This window comes from Metschnikowia bicuspidata, assembly GCF_001664035.1.
Source record: "Metschnikowia bicuspidata var. bicuspidata NRRL YB-4993 chromosome Unknown METBIscaffold_7, whole genome shotgun sequence".
In the NCBI taxonomy this organism is placed as follows: domain Eukaryota; kingdom Fungi; phylum Ascomycota; class Pichiomycetes; order Serinales; family Metschnikowiaceae; genus Metschnikowia; species Metschnikowia bicuspidata.
In genome coordinates, this window is record NW_017387737.1 from 487,274 (window position 1) to 501,694 (window position 14,421).

Below are 14,421 nucleotides of genomic sequence, written 5' to 3' on the forward strand. Positions count from 1 at the left end.
TCTTCTTGGTAGGAACACTACACTGCATTTTTTTTCCTGGCCGCGACTTGGTGAGCACTGAGAATGAAACCAGTGTTTGCCTTATGCGAAAACACTAGGTTTCGGCCAATGCTAATTTTCAGCAAAAAGACCCGGTTTAACACGAGTCGCACGTGGATTCACTAGAATTATCTAAAAATTAAAGGCTTGAGTTGATAGTTTGAAAAAAAAAAAAAAGAGTCATGAAAGTTGCTTGTAGGTCTTTTAAGTAGTGTCGTTTTCACATTTATATTTTCACGTTAGAAATTTTTATAAATCATAAAAAATTTAAAAGCAAAACAAATTTTTGAATTATAGCATACATTTGAGATCCAAAAAGGTAGAAAAGGCTCATATCAGCTTTTTCTGCAGATTTTTCTTCAATCAAAACTCGAAGAAAACCATGTCAGTAATAGTAGAGTATGTTCACGTGGTCCTGTCGAGAGCGGCACACTGACATTAGTCTGGATGCCGCGGCCCAACCTCCACGAAATACATTCCACACATGATCAAATATTCCTAGAAACGCTAGATGCAATGAACTACATCAACACAAACTTTTTAACCCTACTGGACCTAGATGATTTGGATGCGCGGGTTTCTTCTTTGAATGAAGAAAGAAAGATCCTTTCTGACCAAATATTGGCTAGATCCTCCAGAGAGCATCCGCAATCTCCAAATGAACTTCCACTCCAGGTGGTCGAGCTAATGCAGAAGGTTTCAGGCCAGCCCTGCACTTTAACGCCTGCATCAGTTGACAAGCTCAAAGAAAAATATGGGAACTTGGCCTTTCTTTCAAGGCTTCATTCCATACTTGAGTCAAAGGAATCATTAACTTTGCAATGTGAGGTTTTGAGGGCCGGTGCCACCATAGAACAACAGATAATCCAGCTCTCAGGCGAGTCTAGCATCCAAGAGTTTGCTGAGATTGCCGATCAAATCAGCAACATCAAAGGCAGAGATCTGATTAGTGCAGAGTTGCAGACACAATTGACAACAGCCATGGAATACAAACGTGCATCACTTTCGTCCATGTTATCTTCTCACCTATCGGAAATCAAGTGGCTCTCCGCAACAGAAAAAGTCACGATAGACTCAGAAAAGTTCAAGACAATCTCGACATTGTTAAGTGATCTTATCAGGCTCCAGGCCAGTGATGCTGTTCCTCAATATCCTGAGGTATGGTGGGGCCTCGAAACGCTACTTAGCCCGTTTGCTCAAAGATTCAATTTTCATTTTCGCGACACATCAGAAACCAATAAATTGACCAAACCAGAATGGGCATTGAACTATGTGGAGGAGTTTTTGAATGAAAATCTACCGACGTTGGAGTTTGTCGTCGGAGATACGTTCCTTCAGTTTGAGAAAATCGGTGCTTACGAAATTCTTTCTACAGTTTTAAGTCCTGTCCGGGAAAAGCTTGAAAGCATGTTAGAAGTCATTAATCAGAAGATCTCGTCGAGCCAAGATGACGAGAAAGCTATTGATCGGTATGGTAGACTTTTGTCACATTTGATTTTCGAGGCCACCACCTTCGATCAAAGAATTCGAAACTCATACAAGTACAACCCCTTTATCAAAGAATTGGATCTCGTTCCAGAAAAAAAATGGATGGGACTTACCGGAGACATTTTATTGTCGAATGATAAAGAAAGCATTTCAGTGAACAACTGGCTAAACTTGGAGCTCCGCTTGGCCAAAAATCGTTTTGATACAGAGATCATTTCACCCAAAAATGCCTTTGAAATTGACTATGAGTTCACAGCAAGCTCAGACTTTCCAGAGAGTATGGTCAAACCGACATACTCTGCGTATGGTCTATCTAAACTATTTGATAATCTCACCTCACATTTCAAAACAATCAACATTGTGAAGTATCAATTGAAGTACGTGTCACAAATTCAACTTGTGTTTTTGGATCAATATTTGGAAGAATTGCAAAAGCAATTTCGCAAATTCAATGAGTCTCTAAGCCTGAAGATCATATCGAGTTTTATGAAATCAAGTGTCAAGAATGAAACGGGCTCTACTACACAGACTGTTGTAACGAATGGCTTGACTGGCCTAGAAATGTTGACAGGCATTTATTGCCTGACGAAATTTGTAATTTCAAAAATGGAGGAATGGGCAGAAAATTTGATATACATCCAGCTTTGGAACTACTGTCAAAGCTCTTCCGAATACTCTGGTGAGTCAATATTCGATGCTTCCATAAATGATTACAAGACACTTTTGTCAAAGGTGTCGAACAAATACGAAGAATTCTTCCGAAAAGAAGTCCGAGGAGCTTTGAGAGACTATGTAAACGACAGTACTTGGAATATCGAGGACCCTCAATATGTACCCCAAGTTTCTTTGTCTTTGTCAGGTTTCACTACAACAATCCCAGCATACACCTCATATTTGAAAAGATCCCTACTGGACATTGATTTCACTATTATATCTAGCAAAATCTGCGATTCATATGCCCATATTTTGCTTGAGTATGTGATCACTAACAACCAGTTCAATAAGAGAGGGCTCGAGCAGCTTCAAACGGACATCCATTATTTGGATAGCATCTTGAAGGATCACTTGCTATTGGACCATCTGCATAAATACTCGAATTCAGGAAACAAAAGCTACAAGAAAGTTTTTCAGTCTATCGAAATGATGAACCGGTTTGATGCATCTGGGGCTAAGCTTTTGAAGAAACAATTTCTGAATGGCGAGACTATACGCAGTCAGTTCGAAAGTAGATTAGATTGCTTGAGTGATAGTGAGTGCCTCGACCTATTATTTAGGATAATATAGTTTTCGCTCACCCTGATGCTTTGCAAGCCGAAAATAAACAAGAAGGAGAAAATGAACATATTGGGCTGTGGTCATTCTATTGACATTGTATTCTTGAGATTGAACTCTGTATTCGCCCGATTCCGGCCCTCACTTTCTATGCTGTTGTCCGTCCGCACTACGCGTCTTCCGCGTGCTCACCAAACCTTACCATCTTTTAATCTGATTTACCAGTCGATATCTTTCCCTAACGCAGCTGACATCAGAGTCAAGACCTTTTTTTATTTTTTGGCCAAGACGTACAAGGAATAAGCGAATGTCACTAACGAGAAAAAGAGTATGTATTTTTCTTTTTTCTTCCTTCCACCACCCGTCTACCTGATTCCCAAATATTAACATTAAAGCAATTGCTAGAAGTGCAAAGTTTGCCCAAAAGACAACTGCACAAGTATGAGCCTGTGGCAAAACTTTTTAGCGTAAAACCAGACCAGCCACACTTGCTCATACCCAAAATTCCACGGGGTATTGTTGTGGGCCGGAGTAGCTCTTGTGACATCAAAATTACAGGAGGCGACGTGTCTTCAAAGCACTGTCAGTTTTCCTTGTCGAGCACCAACGGACAAGAGTTTCTCCTTGTGACCGATACCAGTACAAATGGTACCTTTGTTAATGGAGAGCTGCTCGGGAAGGGTATCAGCGCGCTCCTCCGTAGTGGAGACAAGATTTCTTTCGCCCGAAGCAGCACTTACATATTTCGCTATGTAGGAGACGAGCTGGGCAACGCAAAAAAATCGTTCTTTGACGATTATATCTTACAGAATCAGTTGGGAACCGGTCATTATGCCGTGGTACGAGAGGCGCGGGACCGCACCACTGGAGATATTGTAGCGGTCAAAATTTTTCATCCCAACAAAACTAAATCAGGTGGGATTAATCCTGATGGAGGCGAGGAAGCCAAATTACGCCAAGAGATGAATCTTTTGTTGTCGACAAACCACCCAAATATCGTGAGATTCATTTCACACTACGTCGAACCTATCAACGAGTTTTCTTCGACCACTTACCTAGTCTTGGAGAAAGTAAACAGCGGCGAGCTCTTTCAGCGTATAATCAACAAACTGAAACTCAGACAGGACGAGACAAAGGCAATATATAATCAGCTTTTATCTGGCTTGCACTATCTACACGGAAAGAACATTATCCACAGAGATATTAAGCCTGAAAACATTCTTCTCGATATTACCCCAAGGTCAGCATCAAACTCAAACCAAACTGGCCCATGGGATGACGACGAATACGATGTTCGTGTGAAAATTGCTGATTTTGGCCTTGCTAAATTCATCGGAGAGCTAAAGTTTACCAATACATTATGCGGAACTCCCGCCTATGTTGCTCCGGAGGTGCTCAACAACAATCAAAATTATACGACGAAAGTGGATATTTGGCTGGCTGGAGTATTGTTGTATGTTTGTCTTTGTGGTTTTCCGCCTTTCAGTGATGAACTAGGTCCACCAAGCATGCGCGAACAAATCCTCGGGGGAAAGTTTGCATTCTATTCTCCTTATTGGGATGACATCAAAGACAGTGCATTAGACTTAATTAGCAACTTGCTTCTTGTTGATCCTCTGCAAAGATACGACATATCCCAATCGTGCCAGCACTTCTGGTTTAGTGAGAATGACGACGACATCAAACACAGTTTTTCTTCCTCAATGAGCAATAATAGTCTTCAGCCAGTGACTTCAGCGACCGCGCCTATCACGCTCAAGCAGAGATTCACTTCGGAGCTAAATTTTGGGAATTGATTTTCCTCAAGTTCACAGCTATGCCAATGCAGATCTATTGTAAATTTTTAATAGCATCTGATCTCGTTGCAAAAAAAGTATTCAACAAGACTTGGTTACTGGCAGCTAATTCGCGGTAGGATGCGGGAACATGGTTTATGCCTTTTGCAAGAATTTTATCTAATTTTTCTTTAAGGCCACGCAAGTTTGCGAGAATTTTGATAGCCTTGCCATTACTTCCGGCTCTGGAATGAGCGTCAAACTGGCCAATCAAGCATGAAATGTCACTGTTTGCCTCGACGCCTAACTTGAACCATTCCAAAGCTTTAGATACGTTATTGAAGACGTTGAGTTCCATGAAGCCCAACGAAGGAAGACTTTCTTGTAGCCCCTTGGTTGCACTTATTTCCAAGTGATACCTTGATAAGACTGGATCAGTGATGGAGTAAAGCTGGCCCAAGTAGTAGTGTGCCTTAACTATATGCGAGTCGAGTTGACCAAAGCGTATCGCCTTTTCGAAGCATAATTTGGCCTCGCCTAAGTTGGGACGAGGGTTCATGTAGTGATAGTAATAAATTCCTAAATTGGAGTGCACATGGCTTGCCAAAATGGTATCATCCTCTAGCTCTAAAAATTGTTGCCAGTATTGTGCGGCCTGTTCATGGTATGACTTGGAGAATGCAAAATCGCCTGCGAGCTTAAACACCAAAGGGTGTTTCTGCTCTGTGAGCTGCCGTATGAGTTTATTGGCATGAGCATGGTCCTCTTTCGAGGTATCTTTGGATGCTACGGCTTCAAAAGCTAACATGGCTATGGCATCATTGTTGCCCAATTCAGCAGCTTGTTCGACAAGTTCATTTTCTAAATCGACAAGATTTTTGTTAATAGAATTCGTGACACTACGCAAATCATGTAAAATCGAACGAAGCATCATAAGGTCATCATGCTTGGCATGACTTGGCAATCTGATATCTTGTGGCGAGTCCAAGTTAGCGTATACTGTGTTCAAGATGGGCATCGCCTTCTTATAAGCGAGCCTTGAGTCATTGTCAAAGAGAAGTCTGTTGATCGTCTTTTTTTTCGGTAGAATTGAATCAAGAGATGGCCTTGATGTTGTCAGTTGGAAGCGGATACCGACTCGACGTAACATAGTGTAGTTTAGCGTATATTTTCAAATAAACGCTGGGTGCCGTCGTCGAGACCTGATCTCGCGTGCATTGCCATGGAACACGTGACCATCGCCGAGGAGCCACGTCTGTTAAGAGCCTGCATCAAACTGATGTCACTGAGTTACGTTTACTTGAAATGCATTCGATTTGATTCTACTCTGAACTTTTCTATTCGAGCGGTGTCTTCACACACCCGTGGAGCACTCCGGCATGATTCCAAGAAGTAACACCTCAAATTAAGCATCGCCATTGTAATCGATGAATTGATCTTCGTGGGCAGTTTGTGTTGTGGCACCAGAATTCGAGGTATCATTCGGCATGGATTGGTTCCCTGAGAGTATTTCATGCGCCAGAAATTCGTTCGCTGGAATTTGCGCAGCAAACCCATAATCATGCGGGTGCGAAGTTCCATCATCATAGCCGTATTTATGCTGCTCAATTGACGAGTTAAATTGAGGCGCAGAGTATGACAGAGCGGAGCTTTCTCGTAAGTTCACTTGATGGTCTTTATCACTTCTGCTGTTGGAAATGTTGTCAGTGTTGACATTGTCGTTGACAAAGGAATGAACATTCGTGGATGGGCTGTTGATGAGATTATCATGGTCACGAATTGAAGTATGGGAGGGGGTTTGATGGGTGCCAGGTGTTTGAACTGCATTAAAAAAATCAGGGCTGTCTGTGAAAATGTCGGAGTATTCATTCTCAGGCTTCTTGGAAGAATGTCCTGCGTTCTCGGACTCCTTTGTGCTAAGTCCCGTCAGATACTTAATATCAGTATTTAGGCTTGAGTGCTGGCTCATCGCTGGACTTTGCGATCTGTTGTGAAAGTCACCAAGTGGCGAGATACCTTTCATGGCAAAATCCTGCTCATCTCGAGGGGTATCGTGCCAATCAACGTCATGTTTGATGCTGAAATCATTTGCATCATGTGAATTATGGCTTAAAGTATACTGACCTTTTGTTTCTGTTGCATGAACTGGGTCAAAGGCGTTGACGTTTGAAGCGTCTAAGTGACTGTCTTTTGGATCGTGCTCAAAATGGTGAAGAGCAACAGATTCAAAGCCAGGTATTTGATGCTCGTTTTGCGTCTTAACAAATTCAAGCAAAAACTCAAGAGACAACTTGGAACCAACAAGTACATGTGGTGTGGAAGTACCCCCTGGAGCATAGTACGCTGAGCTGACTTGCTGAGCCTCAGAAAAATCGTCACAAATCGACCATTGGTTTAGGTTTGCGTTAATTCCGCTGAAAAAATAAACCGAAAACTTTGGTGTATGAGATAGTTTGAGTCTCAATTCACTGCTCTCTTTACTGACACTATTCTCCAATAATGAGCTCGATATAATCGACGAAATCGGGTAGAATATTCTGAACAAAATTTTTGAGTTATTGGAGATCGCCGCAAAAAAGTAGTTGATCTCATTGTTTTTCTTGGACAAAATCACCATCAAATCCACAGTGTTCATGAACTGGTCGAGTGTGAACGGAGATAGGTTTATGAGAGAAGTCTTCAAGGCATGATGATCATGCTGTCCACTTTTGATTCTCTGCCACGAACCCACCGAGAGTGACGAGCAATCAATGAAGCAGTATTTATCGTTGAGCTCGTTGGGTGTTTCTGAGTGTTGGTCAAGAGCACTGAGAGAGACATTAGTTAGCAGGTTTGAACGAGACGAAGGACCACTAACAACACCTCTTGGCGATACACCAGGACGGCCACTTTGCTTTACTGGTTTACCCATACGCTCGAACTTTCTAAGCTTGGCTCTGCGATTTTGAAACCAAATGCGAACGGCCTTTTCTGTCATCCCTGTCCTCTCACTGATATCTTTTCTTTGATCAGGATTTGGGTTTTGATTGACATCAAATTCTCGTAGGAGATAGTCCAATACCTCTCCCGAGGCACGAGAGCGCTTCAGATTTGTATCGTCTGACATTTTGAGCTGTTTTGTTGTGTTGCTTCCGGAATCAGTACCAATCACTCGGAAAATGTCGGTGGGCTAAATCCACTTCAATAAGATGATCGTTTTTTCTGAGTTCTAATGACACAACGCTTTATAACGTTCACTAATTGTGATTCGAATGGTAGCAAATCACTGGCTGAAACCTGAATATTATGTTACGACTAAGTAGAAACCTAAACTTTTAAGTCCTCACGACAACAGGCGTTCTCGTAGAACGTGCTTGCATGGTTCCGAGGTAGTGTACTTGCCCAAAAAATGCGGAACCTCCGAGCTTTGTATTGGCACATGATTCCTTGACTAGAATATCTGGGTCAACATCTTAAAAAGATTACTTGCGAAATAATTAGAGTTTGATGCTGCACCAAAGCATCCTTTAAAAAACAGAAGGATTCCAACTAGAGGTTTGAGTACCGAAATGAATAAAGTTAGAAAATCAATAAATGTTCTTTGAGATCCGCGGTCTATGAGAGAGCCACGTTGTGCCGTCCACATGCATTCTGTTCGTATCGTATTGCTATGTGCACACCGCGACGCATCGCACGAGGCAATTTGCGAAGACTGCAAGGATGATTCGCCAATTCCTTCTGTTGGCCCTTAAACTCGCTTCAAAAATTTTTGCGCAGATCGCCCTAAATTCTATGCCCAACCAATTTTCTCCTCCCCTCTCTTTTTTTTTTTTTCACATCATCAAGTCCTCTGGATTGCTCTCTTCAAAAGCAGCAAAACACTGTTTTATCTCGCGCCAAGGGCGGGTGGAGGGATCCCATTTTCTGTACTCACTCACTAATTCTTTTAGAAGTTTCATGCTTTTTATGTGTTTGGTTTTTAGTAAGTCATTAATTAACCCGCGTACATTCCAAGGTAAATGGTATAAGTTGCGCTCTGTATTAGCGCCGTATGACTTGAACTGTTTGAATACCGCATTCTTGCGCAACTTGAGACTTGTAGTCTCTAAAGCAAATTTGACCCCAACATCATACACACCGGGGCATTTGAAAATCTCTCCATGGGTAGCGCACACTCCCAAAGGCCCTTGTGACAACTCCAGTAAATCTTTGAGAAGTTGATAGTGATCTGCATATCCGACATTTTCCATTGTAAGAATCATGGACATGAGTCGGATCAAAAATTCTGGTACCTCTACATCTTCATCAATGTAGAGACCCTTATAAATATTGGGATGACTTGTTTGGTAGGAGACAGAGGAAGCGATTGGAATGAACTTGTCATCAACAGAACCAATCAATGCCAATTTGACATTATATTGGCATAGATCATTCATGCTTTCAGTTAACTTCCTGCTTAAATGAGAACTGCTTTTTTGAAGCTCGAATAATTCCATGATGATGTCATACTCATAGCAAGTATAAGCCCTTCTTATGACTTTCATATCTAGCCCGGAAACACGACCCTGCAAAGCCCCTGACATGCTTAGGAACCCTACCTTCTTGTGTTCTAACCCAAAGCTAGAAGTTTTAGCCATGTGCTGTAGTATTTGAAGTGCCACGGGACTAGCAGTAGAGTTTGAGACCATAAAAATGAACTCCGCATTCTTGACTTCATCTGCCCAGTTTTGGAGTAGGTGGAGTGAGTTGTCTACTCTAGAACCGATGGTTCCAATGCCATCAAGAGCTATTGATTGCACTTGAAGTTCGTGTTCACCATCGTCGTTGGCCCAACGATGTACGGCGTTGACAGCGTTTTCAGCCATTATAGATGCACTTCCGGTGCTCTGGGATATCACTGACCTGACAAATTTTGTGGGCAAGAAGCTATGCACAGAGATGACAAGAGCCCTTTTGACAACCTTCTTTCGTTTTCTTTCCACAGACGGGCGAGTCGACTTGTAAATATGAGTTCCTGGAACAATCTCCTTATGTATAATCGCCTCGCCCCATAACCTTATCTTGGTAGACAAAGTAATGACTCTAAGATTTGAGTCAAGATCCGGTGAAACGGGAATTAAGCTGCTGGGTGTGCAGGAATTCAACGGTATAGCCGTTGTGGAAAACTCCTGTTTCGAACGATTGATATTGGTGTCTGGATCAAGTGAAGGTGTGGGAGCCAGAATTTTGTTTTGAAGGATCCTAGATGAATCGCTTGCAGATGGTGGATGAAAGCCGTATGACGCTTTTTCAGCCGGATTGTTTGATTCACTTTTTTGGTGCTGATCCAGTGGTTTGTACAGGGTTGATTTTTTAGCTTGGTCGCTTTGTGTCTCTGAAAATTTCGATGGTCTTGGATCTGGGATTGCGTTCTCGAGAAGCTGATGAGGCATGATAGGTTGTTTTTTCTCGTTGAAGTTCACAGGTGTGCTTTCTGTGATTGTACCATGTACAGCCAAAGACACGCTACTTGATCCGTGAAGTTTGGAGATGGCATAATGACACGCATCTTTACTGGTTTCTATAGCCAGTTTTGCTTCTCGGAAAGCTTCTAGATCGTGCTTGTTTTCAGTATCATTTTCATATTCTGCTGGGTTCGGACCCAGAAAGTTAAGCCAAGATAACCAGCTATTTTGTTGAGCGACGTGTTCGATTTTGTTAATGTTACCAATACTGTCAGTCTCCAATTGACTCGTGTCAACAACTGGGGTGTGGGAATTTTGGGACGCAGGTCTAGGACTGACAGAATTAGCACTCAGAATAGAAAATCTAGAAACTGCATTCATTGGTGGCCCAACGACTGAAGACCACCACGAGTCTTGTTGTCTCGTAGGATGGTCAGTTCCGCCGCAGGGCGGGGTTTCGTCAGTTGCCTCATGTGGCTCTACAGCCAGACTTGTAGCCCAAGACCAATAAGATATTGGCTTACTTTGTTCCAGGGTGGGTGATTGTGGTTCTTTGCCACTTTTATTATTGCCACCTTCAGATAGGCGAGGGTTTGCCAAAGCAGATCCAGCTGATAAGGGCCACCAAGAGCTCATAGAACAGATTAAGGTCTTTTAAATATGCTACTCCGTGGCTTCGAATATGGTGAAGTGTGCGTCTTGTTCTGAGGTGTACAATTTGTTTGATAAGATCACTATACGTGCGTGGGGCGAGTGTGCAATTGCGAGAAGCCAAAACTTGAAAGGCAAGACAAATGAACAAGAAGCACTGTACAAAATTTGATCCCGAACTTCTTCTCAAAAATGAGCGGACACAATGATGACACAGCGGAAATAATGCTCTTATCAATGCTGCCTTATTAAGCTTGCGTAGTGACAATAAAGGGTAGACAGCTCACGAATTTGTAGCGACGCTTATCGGCCTTCTTTTCGGGAGCTGTGCAGCACTGCGCGGGGCCATGATTATATTTCGTACACCTAAAAGGCACGAGTCAGTGAGAGATTATTGAATTTGGAGAGATTGTTTTCATGACGATACTGACCTGTTCCCCGGCAAAGCTGACTTCAATAAAGCCGCCTTTCAAAGCTTCATTTATTATCTATCAAATCGACTAAAAAGACTACGATATATCAAAACCTATTGCAACAAGGAAATTGAAATTGTTCACTTTTCGCGACTTCGGCTGGACCGGCCATAGTGCCGCACCAGTTTATGGGCCCGCGCTCTCTTAGCTCTACCATCAATCTCGGTCCTAAATATCAACTCTCACATACACTTATCATCCACAACATAGTAGTCTAAAGCTTTTGCGCTTGAAAATCGAAAAGCAAAGCTCGGCCCAATATATGCCATGGCTGATCCGTGGAACACAATCACTGCGAGGCTTGCTGATCGAGACAAAGTCGAAAAACGCGACTCTGAATACTATCAAGCCTTTGCCCAATTATCGAAAATAGTAGCACTATCAGGGAATGCCAGTACAGATAGACTCGTGAAAGAGAATGCTCACCTTTGGGAAGAAAATGAATCGCTCACAGCAAGGTTGAATCTGCAAACCCTACGCTTGGAAACTGCGGACACACACGCAAAAGATTTAGCAAATGCTATCAAGGCTCGAGATGCACAGTCAGCAAAATTAGAGAAGAAGATATCGCTTTTGACACAGCAGCTAGAAGAGAAAAATAGGCTGCTTGAGATTATCAATGATGAACACCTAATATCACAGATTCATCAAAATGTTTTACAGGATAGAGTGGACCAGTTGGAGCGTGAGTTGATTGCAATGAACACTCGCAATGGATAAGCACTTACACATCACACCTAAAGCGTCATCGAATAACAGATCAAGGTTTCTAGTTCGCTACTCGCCGCCTCTCCAAATCAGCCACTGCTGGGATCAGTAGTTTCAATCATTTACTATGAGCCACATCACATGCAGCACTAAATTAAGGATTGGGATATCATAATCGTGAATATAAGAGATGTTACACTTCGCTAGATCATTGGCTGTGTCTGATTGCAAAGTGAACTGAGAAAGAAAAACTACAACATCACTCTACTATTCTTCATTTCACTTTTTCTTTCATCTTCAGATACAATAAGAATCAGGACGAAATTTTGAATTAATTGAGCACAAATCTTCAAACAGAATTAATGTTACCCATGCCAAAGTCCAGACAAATTAAATCATAAGGATCTCTTTTCTGCAATAAACGATAATATCGCCGCTGCGGCGAGGGTCCCAATGAAAATAGCCATTGAATACCCTCTTGCATTCATAATACTCGGTGAGTTCACTCATTGCCACCTTCTGCATTGGTTGAAATAACACTAAGTGAGACGGCCACTCATATGGCAAGCTTTGTAAGAACGTCACTGGGTCGTCGAAGAATAGATCCAGCTGATCGCGGTATGTTTGTATGTTTTCAGCAGTGCCGCTTTCGAAATGAAGAGGTGGCTCACACGTCAAAAACCATGATTTCGAAATCAAGTCAGGTCTGTGAAACATGCTATGCCAGGGCGTCGAATGGCAAGGTGTAAGAAAGCCAATAGATTCCACCATTGGGTCATCCCTCAACAATTCCACGACCCTAATCTCACCTGCCTCATGAACTCTGGTAAAGAAATATGCAATGAACAGATGAAAGATGACAACCACGAAGACGAAAAGTTTGGCGAGATTGATGTGCCTTCTCTGGTAGATTGTCTTGGCGCACAATGTTATCATCACTGGATGAAGTGGCTGGAGAAAACGAAACTCTTTGTGTGCAATTAAGGAAAACGCCGACACGAAAAATACACATAGGCCAACAAGTGTTGTTCTCCGATATTGGTAGATCGCAAGGCAAAACAGTGGTAAATATCCCATTAGTATGAGAGGTATACCTTGAAGCAAATAGAAATGCCAAGGAGCTGAGCCGTAAAAGATCAGGAGATTTCGAAAAACATTGAACTCCAAAAAATTATAGATAGGAAACGTCCATCGACCGTAAAAGAACCGATCAGCCAATGAGGCCAACATTGAAGTCAACATAAATACCAAACTGACTGACACCAAGAGAGAGACTAATCTGGAAAATCTTCTGATATTTTTTGCCAAAAGGCACACCGCAAGGAAGGCCCATAGTATTGAGTTTGTGGGCCTGACTATGCAGCTTAGAAATCCAAAAAGGCATGATATCAATAATGGCATTAGCTTGTATTGATGCCACGGCCAATATGAAAGGCCGGCAGCGGTGAGGGCCATTTCCAAATTGTTCAGAAATGAGCGTGTAGAAACATACCAGTTCCAGCTACTGATAAGCGAGAGACCAAGTGCAACTTTTGCTACAGAAGGACTCTGCCAGTAACGGGAGGCAAACCAGTAAGTATAGATATCACTGGTAGTTGCGATCAATGCTCCCATAATTTTCGGGGCAACAACCACGGCCCAGGATTCCAGAATGAATATGTTAAAGAGCTTATAAGCAAATGCATAAAGAAGTGGATGAAGAGAAGACCTTAGAGCCTCATGCCATTCCCATGTCAAGTATCCGTAGCCATATACAAGACGATGAGCGGGTTCTAGTGCTTGGTAATACTCATCAGGTTGAAAGAACGTCCGGATGAAAAACGCATTGAGTAGTCTGAAAAAAAAGACACATAAACACGCAACCAAGGACATCCCTGAGATAATATTTGTGGACCAAGCTTTTTTTTTTTTGTTTTTTACATAAATAAAAACGCAGAAGAGATCAGGGAGTGAACAATTTCCGGCAGTCGCTTAGCATTGGTTGGTAATTGAGAAATCGGTTTCCAGAACTATGAGGATTGAAATAAATGCGGAGAGCCGATCGCAGTGATCTGCTTCAGGTCGTGCGAAACAATCCAAAATTCATACGAGCATTCCCCCATGGCGACGTGAGAACGAAAAAGAACACAGAAAAATTTCCGACGGATCTTCTTCTGGCTTGCCTTTGCTCATTGTTGGCTTCATATGTCAAAAAGTGGCGAGCTTTACGGATTCATTGATGACCTGGTATTCGTTCAATGATTAAAGTGGCGCAACATATATTGGCTTACCCTGCACCATAAGCACATCTGGTATATGACCAGAAGGCGCACTGTGCAGTGGGGCTTATCGCTTCTCTTTAAGACACGATAAACTTCCATCATTGGGTCGGTCTCATGAGGCAAGTGAAGATTTTTACACACACAGAAGTTCTCAGTGAAGGCTGCTCTCTACTACAGCTTAGCCATCTAGCATTGGCACAAAATAAGCTTGAGCTAGCGAAAGATCATGCACTTTCTGCTTGTAACACTATCAACAAGCTCTTGGGTGCACCCCACAAAGCACCTCAAAAATTGCTTGAACAACAAGCCCAATATACGCTTCAGTATTACA

General features: G+C 42.4%; 7 protein-coding genes across 7 annotated transcripts; 3 read left to right on the forward strand and 4 right to left on the reverse strand.

Moving 5' to 3' along the window:
• Positions 1–555: 555 nt before the first annotated feature.
• On the forward strand, positions 556–2,811 carry TIP20 (Tip20p; the record flags this gene model as incomplete). The annotated part of the gene is made up of 1 exon (XM_018858057.1): positions 556–2,811. One exon carries the CDS (start codon positions 556–558, stop codon positions 2,809–2,811), a length of 2,256 nt encoding a protein of 751 aa, XP_018709853.1.
• A 295-nt stretch (positions 2,812–3,106) lies between these two features.
• On the forward strand, positions 3,107–4,595 carry DUN1 (serine/threonine protein kinase; the record flags this gene model as incomplete). Its single annotated transcript, XM_018859137.1, has 2 exons — positions 3,107–3,127; positions 3,195–4,595. 2 exons carry the CDS (start codon positions 3,107–3,109, stop codon positions 4,593–4,595), a joined length of 1,422 nt encoding a protein of 473 aa, XP_018709854.1.
• A 34-nt stretch (positions 4,596–4,629) lies between these two features.
• Positions 4,630–5,724, reverse strand: METBIDRAFT_13620 (uncharacterized protein; the record flags this gene model as incomplete). The annotated part of the gene is made up of 1 exon (XM_018854399.1): positions 4,630–5,724. One exon carries the CDS (start codon positions 5,722–5,724, stop codon positions 4,630–4,632), a length of 1,095 nt encoding a protein of 364 aa, XP_018709855.1.
• Positions 5,725–5,875: 151 nt separating this feature from the next.
• GRF10 (Grf10p) lies at positions 5,876–7,905 on the reverse strand. Its single transcript, XM_018856314.1, has one exon. It carries the CDS (start codon positions 7,678–7,680, stop codon positions 5,980–5,982), a length of 1,701 nt encoding a protein of 566 aa, XP_018709856.1. The 5' UTR covers positions 7,681–7,905; the 3' UTR covers positions 5,876–5,979.
• Positions 7,906–8,386: 481 nt separating this feature from the next.
• On the reverse strand, positions 8,387–10,378 carry METBIDRAFT_47086 (uncharacterized protein; the record flags this gene model as incomplete). Its single annotated transcript, XM_018858123.1, has 2 exons — positions 8,387–9,677; positions 9,894–10,378. 2 exons carry the CDS (start codon positions 10,376–10,378, stop codon positions 8,387–8,389), a joined length of 1,776 nt encoding a protein of 591 aa, XP_018709857.1.
• Positions 10,379–11,295: 917 nt separating this feature from the next.
• On the forward strand, positions 11,296–11,684 carry METBIDRAFT_33508 (uncharacterized protein; the record flags this gene model as incomplete). Its single annotated transcript, XM_018856315.1, has 1 exon — positions 11,296–11,684. A coding segment is annotated over exon 1 (296 nt), but the record flags the coding sequence as incomplete, so codon positions are not given.
• Positions 11,685–12,219: 535 nt separating this feature from the next.
• On the reverse strand, positions 12,220–13,701 carry METBIDRAFT_47005 (putative glycosylphosphatidylinositol-alpha 1,2 mannosyltransferase; the record flags this gene model as incomplete). Its single annotated transcript, XM_018858112.1, has 1 exon — positions 12,220–13,701. The coding sequence occupies one exon, from the start codon at positions 13,699–13,701 to the stop codon at positions 12,220–12,222; it is 1,482 nt and encodes a 493-aa protein (XP_018709859.1).
• Positions 13,702–14,421: the final 720 nt, after the last annotated feature.